Below are 23,895 nucleotides of genomic sequence, written 5' to 3' on the forward strand. Positions count from 1 at the left end.
GGAGGCACGCCCTCCCCTGTCCCCTCGCGCACAGCCCGGGGGTGGGGGGGGCACCGTAGCCAGGCAACAGGCCCCCACCAGGCCACCTCCAAAACGTCCCCAAACTCATCCCCCGCCCCCAGCCTAAACTACCAGGGTCTCCTCCCTGGGGCGCAGCAACGGCCTCCCCGCGGCCTCCTTGCCTCCACCCCTGCCCCCCACGGCAGGGGCCTGTCACCAAAGCTCCCATCTGGCCAAGTGGCTTCCCGCTGAAAGCGCTCTGCTGTCCCGGGTTTTCCTTGAACTGAGGGACACGCTCTCCCCCCATCAAGACAGCCGCCTCGTGGGGTCCTGGGTTTCCTGCCTCCTCCGAGGCCACCAACCATGAGGTGCAACGTCCCCGAGATCATGGCTGTTGGGGGAAGAAGCAAGCAGCGCTCCGTTAAATGGACACCTTGGCCGGACACGCATGTGGATGCCAGAGGTGCCGAAGATGTGCCCCTCAGCGTCATGTTAGTGATGGCATCGGGCAGGGTCCTGGCGAGGACCCAGCCGCTGGGCTGTTACGGAGGAAGGCGCTGAGTACAGGAGCTTCTGTTTCCACACTCCGGGCCAGAAAAGGGGAGCCGAAGGCTGGGGCGGGGGGTGGTCACTCAGCTGCACCGGTGGGGGAAGGGCCCGTCTGCAGGGGCCCGGGGGCTGAGGGGCCGCCGAGGGGGCCTGGGGTCCAGGGAAGGGTCCTGCCTTCTGTGAGAGCCCCGGGGCATGTCTGCGGCCTGGGGTCGGCAGTCGGGAAAGAAGAGCCGGACGCAGACGGAAAATTCGACGACACACTGGGGCCCGGGGACACCTCCGTAGCTGTGCTTCCCCGGCTGTGAGACCACCAGGGTCTAGTGACGCTGTTTTGGGCTTCCTGAAATTCGGACGACTCTGGCCGGCCTTCCCAGGGAAGTGGATTCTGGGAGACGCAGGCCCCAGGGTAACCAAGCTGCCAACACAACAACCTAGCACAATATCCCCTTTTCTTGTCTGGTTGGATGAGCCAGGACAGAGGTCATCAGCAGCCTCGGCTGGGGGCAGGGACCCCTTTCCCTGCTCACAAAGGAGACAGCAACGTGCAAAGCGGAAACTTTGGAGGTCCTCCGCACATCCCCGGACGGCACCCCTCTTATTCCCCCGCCAGGTGGGAATTATCTGCCTCCCCGCTGGTGTCTCAGAGAGCTGAAGCAGCTCGTCCGAGGACACACAGCCGGGCAGCACAGAGCCGGGTGCCAAAACAGCCCAGGGGACTTCGGGCTACCACACCCAGCAATGCCTGAAGCCACAGGTCCCCATACTTGGGGGCAGGCGGGAGTCACTCCTGGAGCCAAAGCAATCTGCCAAGAAGCTCTCCCGGGCCTCCTCAGGGGCGCCTCAGAAACGGCAGTAAGACTCTTCTGGAGGGCATTTATGAGGACCGGGCGCCCTCTCGGCCCTCAGGCGAGCGTTGGTTCCCATCATTCTGACGGCAGTGGGATGCCCACGCTGGGAGAGCTGTGCTGGGCCAGTAAGCATCTATTCTTGGAAGCAAATATTTTAGAAGGCCAGAGTTTTAATGATGGAGGGAATAAGGAAGGAAAGTTCTCTGGTCCTCCCTGGCCTGCGCTGATGGAGATGAATTCCTCCTTCCCCGGCCCTGTGGCGCCCGACCTGGGAGCCAGGCCCATCAAGAGCCCCTGCACTCAATGGTTTGGGGACGTATAATGGCTATGGGCCCGGCCGCGCTTCCCTTCACGGCAATCTCGCGGTCCGCACGCCCCCCCCCCCCCCCCGCTGCGGCCCAGGGACCCATAATGCGGGATTCCTGTCAAATTGACATGAAGGAACATCCTCCTTTCTCGCAGGCGATGTTCCCCGGATTCGTCCAGGCCTCCGTGGAAACATCTCTTTGTTAACTGCTCACTCAAAGCAGCCTCTTTGTCTGAACAGTAGCTGGCCGCAGTTACTGGGTTAGGGAATCTTAACTGATTCCAAACTATTGTGCCGACTGGGCATTGTGGGTCCCCCCCCCCCCCCACCGTGGGGCCAGGTGGCCGGGAGCTCGGGCAGGACCGCAGGAGCCCCTCCCAGGGCGAGGCACGTCTGATGAGGCCATCCAGCAGCACGCCCTTGGCAATGGAGCGCCCTGTGGCTGAGAGCCTGCCCCGTGCCAGGCTCCTGGTGGGCACCATCGCCCAGCGTCCCCTTTCCGCAGCCGGGCAAACAGGCCTGGGAGGAACAAGTGACTCGCCCAAGGGCACAGGGCCTGTGGATCTGGCCGGCTCGACTCACGGCCTTGGCTTGTCCACCCCACAGAGCTGCAATCCGGGCCCGGTGAACCTCCGTCTGGAACCTGGGCTCCAAGAGGGGTCTGTGGACAGTCAAGGCCAGTCTGGTTCATCCTGGAAGTGCATCTTCAAAGAGACTCTTCCAAAACCCTCTCCGAGGTATACTCGCCCTGTGGCCGACTACACTGATTTTCCAGGCAAAGTGGTCAGGATTGATTTTCTGCACATCACTGGCTGGTGTTCCTTGAGGGCGGGGCCTTGTCTTTCCTATCTTTTATTCCCTGCCCTTGGCCCTAGAGCACGACCAACTCTCGGAAAGCACGTGCTGAAGGAATGAACGAATCGATGGGGTCTGGCCGCATCCTCAGAAGGGCGCACACGGGTTCGGAGAAGGAAAGGCGGAGGGGGCAGGCAAGTTGGCAAAGGGACTGGCCAAGGTGGTCCCTCCGGGGACCGAGGGCCAGTGGGACGACAGGAAGGTCTGACCGGTCCTCCTGGCTTCTCACCTCCCTTGCTTTCTTTGCTCCGGGAGGGACCGGGAGCTGGAAAGGGCTGATGAATCCCTTTCCAGGACCACCTTGCCTCTTGGCCCAGCTATCACTGCCCCGGACGCCGGTCTGTGGCTGTCTCTGGAAGTACTGGGGTCCCACTTTGGAAAGCACGTAAAGACACATTTGCTTCTCCACACTAAGATTCGCGCCCCGCTGGGGCAGGCAGATAGTGGGAGGTGCTGAACACAGGAGCATCTGAAACGTTGCGAGCAGTGAAATGTAACCAGGGAGCATTTGATGGCCAGTTCTCGAGAGGAAAAAGCCCTGATCTGTAACATCTGCTGCCCGTTTCCATGGTGCAAATCCTGTCAGCATGATGTCACCGGACTCAGAGTTGGGAAGAGATACACAGTAGCCAATATGAGTAAGTTTCACTGCACCCATACGATAAAAAGGCCCAAGAGCGCAGATGGTAGGAAATGTAGCAAAATCATTATTAGGAAGTGAAGCGTTTCGAATATCGATTACTTTCGTGTTTCATGTAATTTATTTATTTGTCAGCTCCTATCGGTTCATTGTTGGAGTGGCTGTCTTCAACACGGGGTCACAGAATTCCCGAAAATTTTAACTACCAGCTCGCGTGAGTCAGTGCAAGGTGGCCCTGGGCACGTCTTGGCGATGTTTGTGCGTTTGTCTTTACGCGTACTGGGAAAAATGTAACTCTTAAACCAAAGATACCGTGAAAAATGTAACTCTTAAACCAAAGATACCGTTGCTTAGAGCAAGCCTGAGTTTTCTAAAGAAGCGACTTGATTTAAAGTCAATTAAAAATATATTAAGTAAACAGCATAGGAGAAGGGGAGACGCAGACAAGAGGAACAGCCGGGAGCTGAAGTTTGGGGACTAAAAGTGGCCTTCCGGAAAGGCCTTTAATTAATTATCAGCGTGTCTTGGGGGCACGGTAACATAGATGGGCAACCCACAGGAGAGGAAATACAGTCAATTAACAGATTAACGGAAAGGTGTTCAGCCTCCCTAACAATCAAAGAAACGCAAACCACATAAAAATGAGGGGTGCCCCGCGCTCACAAGCCGCTGCTGGTGACAGTCCCCTGGGGAAGGAGGCTGGCGCTGGTACAAAGAACCATACAGCTCTTACCCCCTGACTCAATCAGCTCCCTGCCTGGAATGTATCCAGAGGAAATAATTCGAAAAAGGAAAATCCACAACCACTTAAGTGTGTTTACTGCCGCCCCTAACTTTCTGGAGTCCGCGGACAGGGCAAGTGGGGCTGAGGGAAGTGAGATCATTTGCCCGAGGTTCCCCACTGCCAGGTGGAGGCACGTGGGAACCCAGCTCCCGCCTCTCTGCGCATTTGCTGTGAGATCTTCCAGGTAAAAGTTGTATTCGAAACAGCCCGTGCGTCGCATTCCCCCTTCCGAGCTGCTGGGTCCTCTGACGGGCGGAGGTTTCCGGAGGAAGGAGGCGAATAGGGAGCTGCCAGACGGATGGCTGGGGACACCTGGCCGCCTCGGGGCTCCGGAGAGATACCGAGGGCTGAGATGCACCTTCACAGGTGATGCCGGAGGAAAGATGGGGACCCCAACGCCAACTACGCGCTCCCCGGAAGCCACACAGAGCCAGCTCCGGGTCGGAACCCACACCGAGTTTCCGGCTCGTGTTGGGTCCGGGCCAGAGAGGGCTGGGTGTGCGAGCGCCTGGAGGCCTCACGGGTCCTCGGGGTCCTGCCCCAAGAGCGCGTGGGGCCTGACTTGCGCAGAGAACCCCCGTCACCCGGTCCGGCAGGGGGCCGCGTGCTCTGTGCGCGCCGCTCAGGGTTTGTTCTCCCGGCGGGAAAAGTACGGGCGGAGGCACTGCCTCCCGCTCCCAAAACGTGGGCTTTGCAGAGTCCGCTGGCCTTGGGTGTGAATCCCGGCTCGGCCTGTGCGACGCAGGACAAGTTGCTGACCCTCTCTGGGCGTCTGTTTACTCCCCCCCAGGTGCGGATGACAAGGTGTGCTGGGGACACGAAATGGCACTGCTTGCTACAGCTGCTTAGCTCCCAGTTCCTCGGGAAGTGGGAGGGCCTGTTATTAACAATAATAATGCAATTAACTCACTGACCTGACCCTTCACAGGGGCCTGCTGCGGGCGGGGCGCTGGGCAGAGGAGGACACATGGCGTTAAGCACTGACAACAGGGGCCGGGGGGTCCAGGCTGAGCGCAAGACGGACCCATCGCAACTCTCCTCGGGTCTCCTGACAGCAGAGGAGGCAGACACCAGGCAAGACAATAAACACAGCAGCAGGCGGCAAGCGCCACGATGAGACGAAAGGGGGTGAGGGGGAGTAGAGAGGGGAGGCTATTTATAAAATAGGGAAACTTATTTAGACATTTATAAGATAGCACAGCTATTTTATTGGCCAGGGAAGGCCTCTCTGACCAGGTGACATCGGGGCGGGCCCCAGGTGGAAGGGAGGGAGGGAGTGGAGCTTCAGGCAGAGGGCGTGGCAGGTGCAAAGGCCCTGAGGTGGCAGGGAGCTCGGAGAGCTCCAGGAGCTGCAGGGAGGCCGGGTGGCTGGAGCCAATGGGGGAGATGAGGACAGAGGGACCGGGGAGGGGTAGCAGGACATGGGGCGGGCCGTTGAAAGGATTCGGGCTTCGTCTCCTAGCGGGAGGTGACTTATGTCTTAATAGGGCTGTTCTGCCGCTGTGGGGGGCAAAGGATAGAAGCGGGAAGAGATTCAGAAGGTGTTGCCTCAGTCCTGGCAAGGTGGATCAGATGGTTGGTTTCGGGAGAGGGGTGGGGAGGGCGGATTCGGGGCCCGTTCCCTGGCGTCCCTGATAGGACGTTGACATGGTAAAGAGTCAGTCACCGGGCCCTCCGGTGTCTGAGGCTGGGGAGAAGAGGAGGGAGACGTGAGGGGCTGGGAGCCCTGGGGGGTGTTACCCAGGACCCGGAGCTCCCCAGGGCTCCCCATTTCTCACTAGCCTCTTCCATCCTCTGGGACTCAGCCTGAGCCGCATTCCGCCCGGACGGCCGTATCTCCACTTCCAGCAAACTCCTACTCATCCGTTGAAACCCTTTCTGGGTGTTGACTGCCCCGTGGCCAGCCAGTACTCGGCCCAGAGGGCTGCGGACCCTGGGGCAGCTGACGGCTGTCCTCAACAGCACAGAAAGCCTGCCACCCCCTGACGTGACGCCAGGGGCGGGGGGAGGGGGGGAGAGGAGGGCCACTGGTAGAGCGGCTTCTGTGCGCCATAGTCTTCCACGCCTCCTCTTGCTGAACCAGACAGCGTGGATCCTACCATCCCGCTTTCCAGGTGAGGGGAGTGTGGCCACATCACCAGCTATCCAAAAATGGGGCAGCAGGGCGCCCGCCCGGCTCAGTCAGTGAAGCATCCGATTCTTGATTTGGGCTCAGGTCGTGATCTCGCGGTTCGTGGGATCGAGCCCCGAGGCGGGCTCTGCACTGAGTGCGGAGCCTGCTTGGGATTCTGTCTCCTTCTCTCTCTGCGTTCCCCGCCCCCAAAAGAAATAAACAGACTTTTAAAAAAATGGGGGAGCAAGATCTGAACCCAGGTCTGTCTGCCTCTCACAGCCTCTGCATCTGAACACTGTTTCCTGCCTTTAAAAAAAAAAAAAAAATAGAGCTTCCTAGAAGGCAGGGCTGTCCTAACGCGGCAGGCGGCTTCTGGAGGAGTGAGCGGGTCCTTCCATCACTGGGCGTGCTTGGCTGGGCTTCCCTCCATCTGGGAAGCCTCTCGTCCTGGGGGCTGAGGGGCCCACATGGGACACAGCGATGCTCTGAGAGCTGGACGGAGAAGGTCGGCAGGGGCGACGGTCAGAAGCCCCGGGTGGCCTGAGACGGGGAAGTGGGTCACTGACTTATGGACCATCATCTCTCAACGGACAATTAAGGCAGCCATTAAAGCAGTGTTATGAAAACTTCTCAATAATGCCGGCAGCTCATCGAGACAGAACGTTGTATTAAAAACCCTCGATGCGTGGCTCGATGTGCAGATGGCAACAGTCCTAAAACAGGAAGAGTCGCAGGGGACAACGGGCTGCGTTTGTGGGGGACAGCCATTGGTGTGTCTGGTCCCCCGTGTTCTCCAGCGAGCACGGGCACTTCTATGATGGAAACCCAGGGGGCGCCCGGGTGGCTCGGTCGGTTAAGCCTTCTAGTCTTGACTTCTGCTCGGGTCACGATCTCACGGTTCGTGGGTTCGAGCCCCGCGCGGGGCTCTGTGCTGACGGCTCGGAGCCTGGAATCTGCTTCCGATTCTGTGCCTCCCTCTCGCTCCGTCCCTCTCCACCCTCTCAAAAATAAACAAATAAACTTAAAAACCAAAAAGGGAATTAGGCATAAAAGGAAACTGTGGCCACTCCCCGGTGGAGGGCTGAGGCAGAGGCGGCCGCAGAGCAGGGGAATAATAATGAAGACGCGTGACCAGGATCGCCGCGCTCTGGCTCTGGGCGGCCAGCCTTCCCCTCACCCTCTCCTGATGACCTCTGAGCCACCGGGGCCTGGCGACAGGTTGTAGGGACCTGTCCGGGTGCCGCGACCCAGGGGGGCCGACGTGGGATTCGAGCTGTGCACTGTCCGTGGCTTTCCCTCCAAACGGTTTCCTTCGACCCCTCCCTGCTGCTCCCTTGTCACAGTTTACTCAAGGTTACAAGCGAGAAAATCTGCCAGCCCCAGTCACTTCGGATGTGGTCTGGTCCTTTCTTCTGGACCCTGGGGCCCAGTCTGTCCTAAGCACCCGAACTTAATCCTTTAGGTTGAATTGGGGTCTCTGGGTCTACGGTGGCCCTTGGGGCAGGGAAAGAGCAGAAAAAGAGAATGCCCTGAGCCCCAGAAAACTTTCAGGGGGGCATTTGTGGCCTCTTGTGGGATGTTATCAGTAAAGGGACTCTCACCAGAAAAAAGAACCTGACTATTCTACTAGAGAAGGGAACTTTGAGATGCACTCTGTTCCAGGACGGCTGTTCCCTGCCGAGATCCCGAGGGTCCCGGCCCCTCACCCAGGCCTTTGTTCATGTTCTTCTTCCCACCAGCAACGCCCTCCCTCCTTTACTTTTTGCCTAATTACTCCTCATCCTTGAAGATCGCCTCCTCCAGGAAGCCGTCCCCGATGCCCGGTCTGGACAACGCACCTTTGCGCTTTCTCCTATCACAGCTGACGGTTCATCGCCATCGTCTGCCCCCGAGTCAGCCAGACCGTACGTCCAGGCGCCTGGCCCAGAAGAAGGGTGCGACCAGAACCGGACCCCACACCCTGGCTTCCTCCTGGCCCCTGAACCCTCCCCGGGGCCCTGGGTCCTGCCGTGGCTGATGGCGCCCGTGGCAGAGACCCAGCTCCTGCCCAAGGCTTCGTCGGGCGTCTGAGGCCCTCGACCTCTGCCTCCGGACTCCTGCCTGCCTTGTCCGGTCCGGCCCCCTGGCTGAAGGGACCAGACCGGAGACCGGGCCCTGACGGCCGAGCAGTTCTCTAGGCTGGTCACAGCAAGCTGCCTGTGTTCAAACGCTGGGTCTGCCAGTGACCAGCGGGGTGGCCCCGGGCCAGTGACCTAACCTCTCCGTGCTTTGGTTTCTTCACCTGTAAAACGCGGATCCATCAAATAAGTGCTTGAAAGCCGGGAACGAGGCAGCGAACCGAGCGGACAAAACCCTTTTTCTCGCGGTCTCGCGGGGACGGGCCAGGAACGTAGGGAGCCCTGTCTGAGTGCCCAGCGTGGCCCCGGCTTGGCCGTGATTTTAAAGCTGCTCCCTAGCACCGACCCCGAGTACTCCTCCTCGGGCCAAGCGCCCGCGGGGTGAGGAAGGACAGGCCAGCTGGCTGGCGGTAAGGATGTGGTGCCTGGAAAGGCGTCGACGTTCCCTGCAGCCCTACTGCGTGCTCAGCCCTGGGCAAGGGCCCCCTCCTTCGCTCCTCGTCACCATTGCTGAGGGGAAGGAAGCGCTGAGACTCAGAGAGGGCCAGCAGCTTGCCTGAGGACACACAGCCGATGAGGCCTCTGGGTCTGGGCCCGTCACCCCCACCGTCCGTGGTGCTGCCTGGTCGTGGAGCAGCACCTTCCTGGGCTTCCACCAGAGCCGTGCGTGCCGCGGACACAGCTGGGGAAGCAGCAGGGATGTGCCTTCCGTTGAACTGGGCTGCGGTGGGAGGAGGCCAGGGCTCCGGCCTGGAAAGACAGTGGTTGCAGAGGACGGGTCCAGGGTTTCCTAGTCCAGCTGAGAGCCCCGAGGCTTGGAACTGAGCCCGCATGCAAACGTTCCACGTCTTCTGGATTCCAATCACGGAGGCCTCCCTGGTATTTGACGTGCGGCCAAGGAAAGAAGATACTTGGTCTCCCTTTTTGTCTTCTGACTTTCTGGAATTTCTTGCTGCTGGCTGGCGGCCTGCCAGAAACCGCACACCGGGGATCTGGCCACGGAGCCGGGGAGAAAAAAAGCGATGCCCCAGCTTTACTGGGAGGAAGGTTCTGGGGTCGGGCAAGCCTCCGGGGACCCCCGAGGGAGGCATACGGATGAGTTCCGTAAAGAGCCAGAGGGTGTTCTGGGTCCGGGAGGAAGGAGGCGAGAGCCGCTTGGGGGGGCCTTGCTGGTGGGCAGAGGGAGGCCTCTGGGCCGAGAGGGGCGGTACGTCGGGGCAGAGAGTCTGGGGCCGTCTCGGGTCACGTGACACATCTGCAGCCCTCTTGCAATTTCCGGGGTCGCTGCGGCCTTTTCTGGGGCTGTTTCTTCGGTCTGAAGTGGCTCTGCCCTTTTGTTCCAACCCCTCACGTCCCCGGGTCTGGCTTGATGTTGCCTCCTCCTCCAGGAAGCCCGCCCTGACTCTCCCCTCCCCTGCAGCTCATCATGGGCTCGCCCAGTTTCTCTGGGCGCTCTGGGCGACTGTGGCCGTTCTCTGTCCTGCTCCATCAACCCGGGAGCCTTCTAGGGGCAGGCCGCCCACCCCCCCACCACCACTTAAGGCACCTCAGGGACAGGTCAGAGCCTGATGTAATTTGGTTCCACGTGATCTCAAGCCACATGCGACTTCCTGTGCACACCCAAGGCCGCCCTGAGGGCCGTGGGGACCCGCCCCTCTCCTGCCTAGGGGGCCAGGTTATTCAGTGTCCCCCATGGGCGCCAGAGACAGCCCCGCAGGCTCCCTGGGCTCCTTCTGCCGATCTGGGCCCAGAAGTCTCTCCGAGACCACCCTGCAGAGGAGCTCCCGGCTCGAACAGGAGGGCTCTGTCCCCACTCTTCTAGAGGCAGTCCCCAGACTGGCACCATCGGCATCTCCCAGGCACAGCCCAGACCATGCCCTTCAGAACTGGCAAATCCAACAGGACCCCAGGGGACTGAGTGCCCACTGAAGCCTGAGATACACAAACAACCGTCTTCCCGGGCCAAGTCAGGAATTTCCCCTTGAGCTCTGAAAGACCGAGAGGCCCCGGGGGCTGGCCAGCCTCCTCTCCTCCCGTCGCTGCCCATCCCATACCCCCCCCTCCCCGCCCACACCAGGCCTCGGGCCTCTAGGCCTGACCAGGGCTCTGACTTCAGGGAAGGTTTTGAGGGACGAATAGGAGTTCCCGGGGAGATGCGGAAGAAGACAAGAATAGCACGGGGGGAAGGGAACTATGGCAGGGAGGTGGGAACTGGCAAGGGCCAGAGCGGGGCCGGGCCCCCGGCCGAAGGAGGGCGGCTGGGGGCGACGTAGGCAGGGGCCTGTGGCGGTTGGCTCAGGGTCCTGCTTGCTTCTGGGAGGCCCGGGGCTGGGGAGATCCGGCTCAAGCCCGCGAGCTTACTGTGTGGCCTCGGGCCAGTCGCTTACCCTCTCTGGGTCTGTGTTTGCCTTTCGGTAAAGGGGGCGACAGCAGTCACACAGGCCAGCCGGTGGAAGTAATGACGGTGGGCGGCATCTAAACGGGGTGCGGGTGTGGCTCCCGGCGCGTTTCAGAGGGAGATGAGCAGAGCTGCCCGGGCCTCAGAGAGAGAGCTGTGGGGTGGGGGTGGGGGCGGGGGCTGGGGGGCCAGGCTAGGGGCTGAGGCCCTGGGCGTGGGAGGGCGGGGACAGTGCGGGAGGCTGGGGGCCCAGGTGGGCATCGGTCCTCACGACGGCACTCTGAGGTCAGGCTGCCCTTGTGTCCGTTTTACAGGTGAGGAAACCGAGGCTCCGGCAGGCGAGGCAGCCTTCAGGGGCCGAGCTGGGATTCGAGGCAGGTGCGTCTGCCCCTGTGTGGCTGCTGGCTCTCGGCCAGACCCGCCACAGCAGCAGCGAGGAACGCGGGCCCGCGCCGGTGACGGCAGGGATGACGGCACCACCCCTCGGGGACTGTCCTGGCGGCCACGGGCACAGAGCGCCACGTGGAGGCACCCGTGCTGGTGCGGGCGGCCCCCCAGCTGCCCCGTCCTTCTCCCTTAGGCCACAAGGGCCCCCGGGGTGGCCACCGGCACAAGGAGAGCCGGCCCGAGGTGACGCAGGTGCGCCCCGGCTCCAGCGGCGTTTGCCGAGCACCTGCTACGTGCCCTGGACACCGGAGGCAGAGAGAGGTCCCTGCCGCGGTGTGGGCTGAGGTCCTGGCCCACGGAGATGGTGGCCTGGTATCAGTGATGGGACTCGCCAGAAGGTGGGAGGCGCTGGGCCAAAGACAAACCAGGGGGAGCAGGTGGGGGGCCCTGGGCCTGGGAGGGGGCCGGAGCACGGCAGGTGCTGGGGGAATGCTTGTGAATGTGGGAAGGAACCGAGAGGGGGAAAGAAGGGGGAGGGAGGGAGGGGGTAGAAGGGAGAGATAGATGGGGGAGGGGGGACAGAGGAGGGGGAGGGAGACAGAGGAGGGGGAGGGAGTCAGAGGAGGGGGAGGGAGCCAGAGGAGGGGGAGGGAGACAGAGGAGGAGGAGGGAGTCAGAGGAGGGCGAGATAAAGGAAGGGGAGGGACACAGAGAAGCGGAGGGAGTCAGAGGAGGGGGAGGGAGACGGGGGTGGAGAGGGAAGAGAGAAGGAAGAGAGGAGGAGAGGGAGGCAGGGGAAGGGTCCTGCTGTCTGGGGAGCTTCTGGAGCACAGGGGGGGCAGGGCGACCGACAGAACAGGCAGGTGTGAAGGGCGCCTGTCACCACTCTGAGGAGGACGTGAGCCCGGGCAGCAGCGGGGCGCCTGGGGGGACTGAGCTCGTGGAGCTCGACCGCCAAACCTCCTGGTCTGAGTAACAGGGAAAGCCGGCTCCCCGCGAACAGAGGTCACCCCCGCCCCGCCCCGAGCGCCCCAGTTTGCACACGGGAGAATGGGGCACACGATCCTCACCCCACCGGGCAAACGGGCAACGACATCAGCGGCACGTGGCTGGCGGCTTCCACGTCCCCATCCGCCCTGCAGGGCGGGACCCCGACCCCGACCACGTTGAGTCACCCACCTGTGACCCCGAGAATCCACAAGCCCCCGGGGCCAGGCAGTAGGCCAAGCCCCTCCTCCGAAGGATGCTCCCACTTAACTCCCAAGGCGGATATGCCCCCCGGTATGTGCATGGGGGAAACTGAGGCGGGGCCGGTGCCATGCCTTGCTCAGGTCACAGAGCGATGCAGGTGGGTCTTGAACCGGGACCGTCAGCTCCAGCCCCAAACACGCTAACGGTGCCGGGACAGCAGGGGACAGCCGATGGGATCTGTACCCAACGGGGACGAGCTGGCTGCTTGGGGAACCCAGGGTGACAATCTGGAGGTGGCAGCAGATTCCAGCTCTCGCTCTGGGAGGAGCACTGAGCACGGCCCTCCCCCCACTCCCTCCCCAGCCACACGCCCCGTGTCGCCTGACGAAGCCCTGGTGGCCACGCTCACGGCTCTCTGCCCAGGACGCCCGCTCAGCCCTGCCCGGGCCGCGCCCCTCCCCGCCCCGCCGCTGGTCACATCTTCCAGTGTCACTGACGTCTTCCGCCCAGGATGGGGCCGGGGGCTGATGGGGAAGCATTAGCCCCGCTGAACGGTGAGAAGGAGGGTGGCTTCGCCCACCGCGTCCTTTCTGCCAGCACAGAGGACCGCGGCCTGATCCCCGCTCCGTCACCGGCCGGTGGCTTTGGGGAGGCTCCTTCACCTCTCCGCCCATGGGGTCAGAGCAAGAATGGGACACCGCGAACGCGGAGCCAGGGCCACGGCGGGCGCTCCGCGGATGACGCCAGAACCGTGGGCATCCGCCAGCAGGCCGGCAGCCGACGGTCTCGCCAAGGCCACCCCCTCTCCCCGTGGTGGGTGACGTGGAAGCCCGAGCAGGGAGCCCCTCGCCCAAGCTCACGCCGGGTGTCGGGGGCACGACAGGAGCCACAAGGCCACCGGGTGTGAGCCCTCCATCCCCCGTCACACGCTCGCCGGCTTCTGATGGTCTGTTTCGTGAACGCGCATATGGTTACGGGAGCGCCCCTCGGAGGCCACAGTATGGGAAGCGGGGGGGCGGGGGGGGGGACACGAAAAGCCTCCGAGCTCCTGGGTGAAACGTCTCCCACTCAGCACAGCTCAGGGACGCGAGCTCAGTCTCGTGTCTGGACTTTACGCACGGTCCCCGTGAGCTTTCTCACGAAAACTTGGCCGCTCGCACGAATGACATTGTCCAGTGGTTCCCAAACTGTGGTCCCTCAGGTACCCCGACCCCTCCAGAGTTTTCCGATTAGCAGGTTCCCAGGGATTTATTTCGACAGACGCCCCAGGTACGGCTGCCGCCAGAGACCCATATTTCAGAAAACCCCACCATCGGGGCCAGGTCTGTAGGTTTGTGTGGGCCCCCGCCTTTCCGCCCCGTTCCTCGGGGTTCTCCACCCATCACCTCGATATCACCAGCGGCCCGGCACGGGGGAAGGGCCCAGAGGGCCGGCTCGGCCGGTACCTGCCAAGCTGAGGTGCACGGGGCCGTGTTTTTGTCTCCTGCACGACAGATGGGGCAATTATTCAATCAATAAGCTGATTTAAGTGCCTCTTCATGAATTATTTAAGTCATTCGTTATTGAAAAGGTCAGTACCTGCTAGCTATCTAACGATCATTCACTAGCTCGGTCGCATCTCCGGCAAGGAAGGACCAGTCGTTAACTGGGCACTTACTGTGTGCCAGACATTTAATTTAACCCTCGGAGGGAGCTGGCAGGGGGCTTTGGGACGATGATCGGGAAGGTGACTTGCCTGAACGCGTTGCTGGGGCTCAAAGCCGGGTCGGGTTTCCCGCAAGGCTCAGAGACTGTGGGAGGGACCTCGTAGGCTGGGCTCAGTGGGAGGATGTGCCCCAGTCCCACGTGACCATGGCTGCAGCCCATCCCCACATCAAACCTCCTGACTGGGGTGTCTGCCCTCTGCGTGGCTCTCGTCTCTTCCGTGGGTCTCCCTCACGCTGGGCTCCTGCTCCAAAATGTACAGCCCGCGGGGCACCTGGGTGGCTCCCTCGGTTAAAGCGTCCGACTCTTGGTTTTGGCTCGGATCACGATCTCGCGGTTTCGTGGGGTTAAGCCCTGCGACGGGCTCCGGGCTGGTGGCGTGGAGCCTGCTTGGGATTCTCTCCGCCCCCCCCGCCCCTCCCCTCCCCTCCCCTCCTTGCACTGTCTCCGTCTCTCTCAAAATAAATAAATAGAGTTAAAAAAAAATACGTACAGCCCTCCTCACTCCGTCCAAGTCCGCCCTGCCCAAGGACGGTCGGTCATTCCCTACCTCCCGCTGGCCTGGGACTCACACAGTAGAGAGTAGAGAAAGTCAGGTTTGAACATACCCCTTGGGCGGAGTACCCGGCTCTCCTGGGGCAGCCAGGCTACTAGGCCAAGCCCCCGATATCCCGCTTCCCTCCCCGCCTCCCTTCCTTTCCCCTGGGCCACCCCCGAGCAGCCTGCCTGCATAACCTCAGCCGTCCTTGTGGGGCTCAGTGCACGTGAACCTAAGGAACCAACCCAGTAACAGGCTTACTTTCTAACTCCATGCCGAAAAAGCCTATCCCCCAACCTCCAAAAAGCCACTGGCTTCCTTTGCCTAGACCGCGCAAACTCGGCAAGCCATCCAGTTTCCCCTCTTGCCGTGGCAGCCGGGAGACTCACGACTCCATTAAACGCTCAGTGGCGACCACTCCCGCGCCAGGCTCTGAGTGCCATCAACTTGCGAGCTCGGCTCCCAAGCTCCGCGTCCACCTCTCGTTTTTGACCTTCTTGCCCAGGCACGTGCTCTCACGGGCACCTTCGAATCCTCCTCGGCAAGTAAGACAAGCAAACGATCAGGCGGTCGGCGAGCCAAACACAGCAAGCAGTAAGGACCCGCTCTTTTCCGAGCTTGTCAAGGGCCCGTGATCCGTGGCGGCCAGGGCCTTGATCGCAACCACTCACCAGGCAGACGAGCTCTGGAAGGTCATCAGTGGTGGGTGGTGAGCATTTCCCTGCAGCGTGGGCGCGGCCTGCGGGGCTTGCGGCAGCAGCCCCGGGGGAGGCTGGGGCTGCGGGGCCGGCTGCCCTGGCCGCGGGGGCCGGGCAGGATTGCCCCACCGCCGGGGGTCCTGTTTCATCCATTGTCCGTGGATGCCCCACCGCGCCAGGTAAACCTTGCAAATGTCGTAGTTCATTGCCGAGTAATACAAAAGATCCAGGACCAGCAGCATGAACACGAAAAAGCCATAGATCCACACTCCCAGCAAGGCGGTGTAATTGCTGGGGGGAAACAGAGACAGACACTGAGAGCAAAGACAGCAACAGCCCCCATCGACAGTTAATCCGCGGGGCTCCTTCGGGGTCCCAAGCCCCTCCCTGGGGGCACGGTGTCCTGGCTCCCCTCCTCACACCCACCCTCCACTTCCTGTCCTCCTAGATCCTTGGAATCCATTCCTCTGTGCCCTGTCCCTCCCCCCCCCACCACAGGACCCCGGGGGAGGGGGCAGGGATCCCAGGGAGTTGGGAAAGACCTTCACCCTCATGGGTGCTGCTCTTGGGCCTGCCGGCTGTCCCCTGGGGGTGCCCCCTGCTTGCCCGCCCCCGGGCCTTTGTGTGTGCTGTCCTCACCTCCCGGGAAGTTCTCCTGCATGGATTACTGCCTCCTCCCTCCCTGTCCCCCAGCAGCTCCTCCCTACCTTACTGGACCCAGGGCAATCGCAGGCCCTAACTTCCTGAGCCATACGCCCCTGGCCCTCGGCGTCCCCCCCATGGGCTGTGGGGGATATGGCGGGGGCACCCCTCCCCCGGGCAGCCCCTCCCCCTTCGGACTCTCCCTCTTGCCCTTCCTCAGGAGTCCAGAAAGCAGACGTGGGCTCAGCCTCCCTCCCTGCGCCCCACGCAGCACTCACAGCCCCTGCCGCCACTGCCCTCTCCCCCTCCCCCCAGCACCGCCACAGGGTGCGTGGCTGGGGCTCTCAGGGTCCCCCCCGCCAAGGTCTCTCTTGCTCATTCACCCAGGACTTCCCCACTGAGGGCTGTCAGCCCCAGTTTTAGGCTGCCGGGGCTCACAGCTCCTTTGTGAAGCTTGGCTCCCCGTCACCCTGCCCGACTCCCCCTTGGCCTCCTGGACACTGCTTCCCCCAGGAAGCCTTCCAGACATGCTGCCCCTCCTACAGAACCCTCCTCTGACCCACAGTCCTGAGTGCCCGTCAGACCCGGCCCCCACCCCCCGGGACCGAGTCGTCTGGGTCTATCCGTCCCCCCCCCCCCACCTCCAGGCCAGGGTCTGAGTGTCCCCTGGGAGCCCAGGAAGGGCTGTTTCCTGGGCTGGGGCTGCTGTGCTCCAAACAGTGCTCGCCAGGGGCTGTGGCTGTTTAAAGAGACTGATTTATTAATCACTCAGAGACCGCCTCCATCTGGTCCCTGCTGCGGGCATCTGTTCAGGTGGGTGAGCGCTGGCGGGTGGCAGAGAGGAGGGGCACTGAAGAGAAGCAGAGCCAGTGTCCCGCCTCACTGCCCCCTCCCCCAGCTCCGGCCCAGACAGGGCCCCTGGGTGTCCTGGGTCCCCACGGCAGGTCCCTCTGGACCCTGCCCGAGGCTGGAGAGCACAGGCCTGGAACCAGGGCACCTGGTTCCGTCTTCAGGTTCCTCCCTGGCCCAGCTTTGCTGTGCGGCCTGGGAGAACCCCTGTGTGTCCCTGGCAGAGACCGTGTCAATTCACCCCGCCCAGTCGTGGCCTCAGCAGCGAGACGGGGGCGATTGCCCTCCGACTCCTGGGCCCCGGGCCAGGGCTGTTCACTTTTGCTCACACATGCTCTTTGCCCGGAACGCCTTCCCTCCCCCTTGCTTAGCCAGTCTTTCCCCCTGAAGACTTGGCTTGGGTGCTTGGAGGTCCCTCAAGTGGGAGGTCTCTGGGTGCCCAAGCACTCAGCACGGAGCAGGCCCCGGTAAGTGCTCAGGGCTTGGTATCTGCTTGGGGGGAGGGGGGGGGACATGCAAGTCCATATCTCAGCCACCCTCCTTTCCTGGTGTGGCCCCACCTCCAGCCACCACCTCCACGAGGCCTGCAGCAGTCTCGGGGGCTTGTTCGTGCTAAGGTGTGAATGACTGACAGCCAGGCCCCACGCTGCCACACTTCAGGCGGAAGCCAGCTTTGCCTGGATACATCTGGATGTGGAATTTCTGGGAGGGGACAGAGGCTGGCAGTCCCCGCCTGGCTCGCCGAGGCAGGAGTCCTGGGGTGGACGTCCACGTGGACAGAGGAGGAGGGCCTGGCTGCGGTCTCCGGCCCTCCTGCTTTCCCCAGCACCCTCTCTCCAGCCTCCCCGGAGCCCCCACCGCATCGCTCCGAACATCAGGTTTTTCCTTGGTGGTTCCCATGGCAGCGGCCTCCTCGGGGCTGAGGGAGGGGAGCGGGAAGCGGGAGGCAGGGCCAGCTGCTTACAGATGCTGCCCCTGCAGAGAGGGAGACCAGGATGCCGGCCCGGGGGTGGTGGCTGGACCGCAGCTGGGCCTGAGCCAGCAGGGAAACGAGAACAGTAACGAAAGCGGCAACCAGCGAACCTCGCTCTTCGCGCTTCTCCACGGCGGCCCGTTGGGCGCTCACGGCCAACACGGAAGGAAGCATCGTTGCTATCACCACCATCCCCGCGTTACAGATGGGAAACTGAGGCTCGGAAGGGTGAAGAGACGCGTCTAAGATCTCACAGCCAGTGAGCGCAGAGCCAGGATTTGAACTCAGAAGTCTGGCCCCAGAGCGCACATTCTCAACCGTGGCGCCATACCGTCCTGGACAGGTGCCCCCAGGTTCCCAGGGCAGAAAGGTCGCCTCGAGGCCTTGGTCTGTGCCGCTCCTCTGCCTGGAACCCGCTCCCTACTTCCCGTGCGCCCGTGTCTCAGCTCAGCCACCTCCTCCTCCAGGAAGCCTTCCTGGGTGTCCCCGGTCAGATCCAACGCCTCCCTGGGGCTCCCAAAGTCACTGGGTTTCCCAGAACACACCGTGTCGTCTTGGCTGTTTTGTGGGATCGTTGGCCCCTCGAGCTCAGAGCTCGAACGCACGTCGAACGCTTCGGTGAGCTGGTGACGACGGAGACCTCGATATATAACTAGCTCCCTCACGAGACCTCACCTTCTCTCTGCATATTCACTAAGAGTTCATAGCGATACAGGCGATCACAGCACGCCGGTGCCCCGAGCTTCTCACTCCCCGCAACAATCCGGTGAGTTAGGAGGTCCGGGTGAGGACACGAGGTCCAGAGAGGCGAAGTCACCGGCCGGCTGGGAAGGGGCTGCGTCGGGATTCAGACCCGGGTCCGTCTAACCTCGGGGTGTGCTGAATCTTGGGAAAACCCCAAGGTCACGTCCGGATGTCCGGGGGGGGGGGATTTCCCACAGTGGCTGGGCTCACCCTGCCCCCCGCCCCGGAGCATCCTGCATCCCACTGTGTTGCTCTGTCCCAACCGGCATTTGGGGGGATGGGGAGTGGTGGCCTGATTCTCCCCCGCCCCCCACCCCCCACTCAGGGAAAGGACGGGCACGGGCGCACCGACAGGAGACGCAACCTTCACGGACTTCCCTGCCAGGGAGCCCTCGCCAGACGCGGTGGGTGGCTGGAAAGCCCAGGCCACGGACAGCATCCCCAGGTGGCTCTCCTGCCTTTCTTTGCCTGCCTTCCTCATGGTTGGCCGGCTGGAATCATTCTGGGTTGTTGTTGTTGTTGTTGTTGAACTTCATTAAAAAAAATGCGATTTGGACATTAATTCCACCCAGATGCAGGGGTCTTCGTTGTGTGTATGCATGTGCTTTGCAAAGGGCAGGATATAAAGCAGAGGCTGTTTTGTGGGGCAAAATGCGAAGCCAGCGGGAGCCCCAGAGAGCAGGTTTTCAGTGTATCTGGGGATATTTACAGCCTCCAATTCTTTTGGTGTTTCCCAAACGACAAACAAGAGCCTGGAGGGGTCTCACTGAGGACCTACTGGTTACAGGAGCAGGTACGTAGGCAGGAGGCCAGCTGTGGCCGGGAGGCAGCTCCCGCCAGCGCCCCAGAGGCGGTCCCCGCTGAGGACCCGCCGAGGCCAGCGGGTCAGAAAGGTACATGGGCCACAGGGCCCCCAGCCGACCTCACCTAAGCTACCTGAGCCCCGAACCCACTCACGAGGCGGCCTGTGGGTCCGTGTGACGAGCTGGTAACCCCGGTGACTACATTCTGGGCCCGAGAGGTCAGGCCCGCGTGGATTCAAAGCCCAGCCATGTGCGTTTCTCCCTCCGTGATCTCGGGCCACAGCCTTACTCTCCTCATCTGTCAAGTGCAGACAACGGTACCCCTGCTCGAGTGGCGGTGTTGTTTATGAGGCTTCACGCGATCACACGGGGCCTAGAGGGGAAAGGACCCAGCGGCTGCTGGCTCCTATGATGAAGGCACACAGGAACGCTCAATAGGCCTGGGCCCAGAGAGGCCAAGCGACGTGCCCGGGGTCACACAGCGGGATGGAGCCTGTTGGGCCAACGAAGCTGAGTCCACTACTATCAAAATGCTCACTGTCCCTCCCGCCCCGCTGGCAACGGGCTTGGCCCCACGAGGACAGGCAAGAGGAGTCCCGGATAGGCCTCTGATTCTTGAGCCGCGGGGACTTACGGGGTGCCCGCTACCTCAGCATAACTGAGCCTGGAGGAAAGGCGCACCTGTTCCCAGCCCTGCTCCGTCCCTGGTGCGCTGGGTGACTCCGGGCGAGTTTTCGCCCTCTCTGGGCCTCAGCCCTGGCGTCAGGGGGCCGGTGGGGCCTTCTTCACAGAAAACACCCCCACGTGGATCAGAGGAGCTAGGGTGAGGCCCCTCACGTCACAGTAAGTGCTCAAAAGCGTTCCCCTCCCCCTGGCTCAGCAGAGTGTATTCTGACGAAGGAACGTCGTGATTCTAGAACCTCTCCGGTCGTTACAAGACTGCCAGTGCTTCTGCAGGCTCCATGCCGAACAGGGCTTGAGGGGGGCGAACAGCCGACGAGAACATCTAGAAGCTTCTGACAGCCCTCAGGGGCTGCGTTCCGTGGCTGGAAGCGTCTGGACGGTGACGCGGGGCCTGCGGGACGGGGCCCAGGGCCCCGGGGAGCCCAGGTCCTCAGGCACCGGGGAAAGGAAAGCTTCTGAGGCAGAGAGGTTTCACGTGCGGCCAAGTGGGGAGCCAGAATTCATCCACTCCATCCTTGGAGGCCTTAGAGGACCCCTGTGCCTCCTGAGGGTCCCTCTCCCAGTCTCCCTCTCTTGCAGCCCACCTGCCTGGTGAAGGAACACCCGCTCGCCGCACAAGACTCCGCCCCAGGCCACCGCTGTCCCCAGACAGAGCTGACCGCCCACCCTGAGCGCCCCGCCCCACCCCGGGCCCCGGGCGGACGCCCCCAAGGCAGGTCCGGGGCCCCGAGCCTGAGCCACCGGCCCCGGGAAGGCATGCGGCATGCGTCTCCTGAACGCCAAGGGCCCCTGCCCGCGTGGCAGGAAGTGGCACCTTGCCGTGGCCGTGGGCTCGGCGAGGCTGCTTCCCTCGCTCTGCCTGCCTTTCTGCCAGGCAGCCAGAACCAAAACAAACCATTCTGTTCCTCCAGAAAAACACAAATAAATAAGTCATCAGAAGTGCTCTCCTTTTCCCTGTCACCGGCCCTGCCTCCTCGCTGATTCACCAGCGGGGTGGGTGGGGTGGGCGGGTGCCAGGCAGGCGTGGCTGCTAATGGACCCCGTGCATCTTCAGAAAGCCCCACTGGGGGTCACGGCTGCCCTGGTCCCCCTGGACGGGCCGCGGCGGGTGCTCACGGGTCCGGGAGGTTGGCACATCCGGCCTCTTGGCTGAGATCTGGTGCGTTCCCCAGCATCAGACAAGTCCTGGCTTTCCAGGGACCGGTGACCCTAACAAGGGCCCCGGGCGTCCCTCAGGCCTCGACGGTGGCCGGATCCGGTGACCTCACCAGCCTGGGCCCAGCCCCTTCTTTCTTCCTCTCAGAGTAGCTGTGAAGGCAGCCACTGTTAACAAAATAACACAGGCGTCTTGCCCAAAGGGGTCAGGGCCCCAGAGGGCAGGACGGTCCCCGAGGTGGCTACCACCTGACTCTCCTTCACGTCCCTCCGGGCTGTCCCCTCTCTGCCACAGGCTCCCCCTGGATGCAAGGCCCCGGTCTAGCCCCCTGAGCCCCAGTCCCTGAGCTTGGGCGACTGCCTGGGGGCCTCTGAGCTGAGCCCTGGATTAATGATCTCTAGATGATGCTGGCCTCTCTCCTCAGCAGGGCCCCGGTCTTGCCCAGGCCACCATCCTGGCTTCTGTGGTGTCCTATGTCTTTGTCCCAAGCACCATCCATGAGAACAGACCCAGCTAAAGCCCTCGGGGCGCCTCACGGCCCTCAGGAGAAAGCCCACGGCCCCTCCACCCTTACCCTCCACCTGTGCCCCACCGCGCCCGCCCCCCGCCTCTCCCCACGGCTCCCCTTGGCTCTTGATTCCATCGCTGACCGGCTGCCCGGAGCAGGCAAGTTACACGGCCTCTCCGTGCCCACCTTCCCCGCGTGCGACGTGGGCTAAGGATGGGCCGTGGGGTGCCTTCGGCGACATTCCGTGCCCCGTGCCGCACGCCCCGTAAATGCTTTCTGGGGTTAAAGGGTAAGAACTAAGCTAGGCCTCTTCAATAGTTCCAGCCCTGCCCAGGGGAACGGCTTTATTTCAGGGCCCAACTCTTTATCACCGCAAGCAGGCCCCGCGGTGCTGAAATGATGGGGGATTCTGCGTGAGATCCTGTGGAAGGGTGCAGATTATAGAAACCTGTGGGCTTCAAAATGAGGATTCCAGACACCAGTCGCCAGAGCCTCGGAGAAGCCTGCTCGCCTTGCCAAGCCTCTGTCTCCCCTCTGGCTTTCAGCCGACAACGACAGCCCTCGGGGGTCCTAACCCCAGGGCTGGTACCGCCCTCCTCCCTCGGGGAGTCAGTCTTCGGTCTTATAAAAGACTTGGGTCAGATCCCAGGCTCGATTCCAGCCCTTGTGATGGACAGGACTTGCTAAACGACTTCACACACAGAATTATTCTAAGGCCTGAGCAGATGGCAAGATATTCAGGGGAAGCACCCATGCATTTGAGGAAGGAAGGGCTGGGGAGCCGGCCTTGGCGGGAGGAGGGAGATTTGGATGATAGTCAAGGAGTCTGCATCTCCCGCCTGACCAAAGGGAAGAGATTTCCCCGGAGTGATCACGGCACGGCGGCAAAGCATTCAAGTCCCAGCGCTGGACAGAGAGATTGGGGCTCAGACTGCCCCCCCCACCCCTCCGCTGTGGTTCCACAGTCACTCAACAAACCCTCCTTCCTTCCAAGTGGACTTTTCCTTACCACGAAGAAAATACAGCCAGCCTCAGGCTCCTTGGGAAAATATTAGAAGCATCCCAATTAATATCAGGGACAAGAGAAGAATGCCTGATCACTGTAAAGATGGTTTTAGAGGTGCTAGCCAATGTGATTGGACAAGAAAAAGAATGGAGGCACAAAAACTGGAAAGCAGATAAAATTGTCACTGTTTGCAAACAGCATAATTGGGAATGTGATAGAATCAACTGAAAAAGTGTTACAAAGAGAATTTCAGTAAGGTAGCTGAGCATAAAATTCGTATATTTTTATTTATTCACTTTGAGAGAGGGTGAGCGTGGGTGGGGGAGGGGCAGAGGGAGAGAGAGAATCTGAAGCAGGCTCCACACCCAGGGAGGAGCTCAACGTGGGGCTCGATCTCATGACGGTGAGATCATGACCTGAGCCAAAATCAAGAGCTGGACGCTCAACCGACTGAGCCACCCAGGCGCCCCTACAATTCTTATATAGAGGCCATTAGGTTTTGTCATCGAAACGAGAGTCAGTTGGAAGATGCAATGAAAGAAAAGATCCAGCATCAAAAGAAGTAAGGAGGAATAAACGAAAAAGATATGCAATACGATACCCGTGAAGATAATCCCAAAACGCTACGGAAGAAGATTTGAACTGGGAAGACACACAGAGCTTCCTCAACTGATGACGCGGTTATGTCCCAAGAAGCCGGCTGTAAGCCGAAAATATTGTAAGGACACACCGCACACCGCAGCTTCGCCCAGCTGCCCTCAAACGGCTCAGAACACTCCCGTTAGCCTGCAGCTGGGCAATCATCTGCCGCAAAGCCTTGGGTGATAATCAAGTGTGGACCATGTCACGTAGTTTAGGGAATGCTGTTCCGAAAGTGAAAAAAGCAGAATGCTGATTGACGTAGGCGCAGATTGCCGGTTAAGTGTGTTGGAGGTCGGGCCCCACGGTCGCCTGGCCGACTGGAAGTTGTTAAGGCTGCCACTATCCAGCCTTACCAACGAGGGTTGTACGATATGTTGCTGGCCCAGGACGGGATCAGAATTCAAAGTACGCGTCCTACTGAACGCACACAGCTTGCTCACCCTCGTGAAGCTGAAAAATCCCAAGTCGAATCAGCTTAAGTCAGGGACTGTCTGTACTCTGTTCTTGGATTCAATATCATGGCAAGTCCATTCTCTTTGGATTAACCCATGCATTCAACACGAGCTCAGGAAAAAATGCTACCTGGATTCTTGAAGCGGGGAGCCAGACGACACAAGCTACGTCCAAAGTTCATGTGAAAAAAAGAGCTGGGGGAATAGCCTAGGAAGGCACTGAAACATATCAAAAGCCACAGTGGTTGACAAAGTGAGATGCTAGTGTATGGACAGACCAGTGAAAGCCATGAGAATGTGTCAC

General features: G+C 61.4%; 1 protein-coding gene across 1 annotated transcript in view; it reads right to left on the reverse strand.

Annotated features, from left to right (window-relative positions):
• SHISAL1 (shisa like 1) overlaps window positions 1-23,895 on the reverse strand; it is a 72,069-nt gene that overhangs the window by 16,813 nt on the left and 31,361 nt on the right. Inside the window, exon 4 of the mRNA XM_043562860.1 lies at window positions 15,106-15,423. Within this exon, the coding sequence (XP_043418795.1) occupies window positions 15,106-15,423 (318 nt within the window). The remainder of the gene's footprint in view (window positions 1-15,105; window positions 15,424-23,895) is intronic.

The sequence above is a fragment of the Prionailurus bengalensis genome, chromosome B4, assembly GCF_016509475.1.
Source record: "Prionailurus bengalensis isolate Pbe53 chromosome B4, Fcat_Pben_1.1_paternal_pri, whole genome shotgun sequence".
NCBI lineage: Eukaryota > Metazoa > Chordata > Mammalia > Carnivora > Felidae > Prionailurus > Prionailurus bengalensis.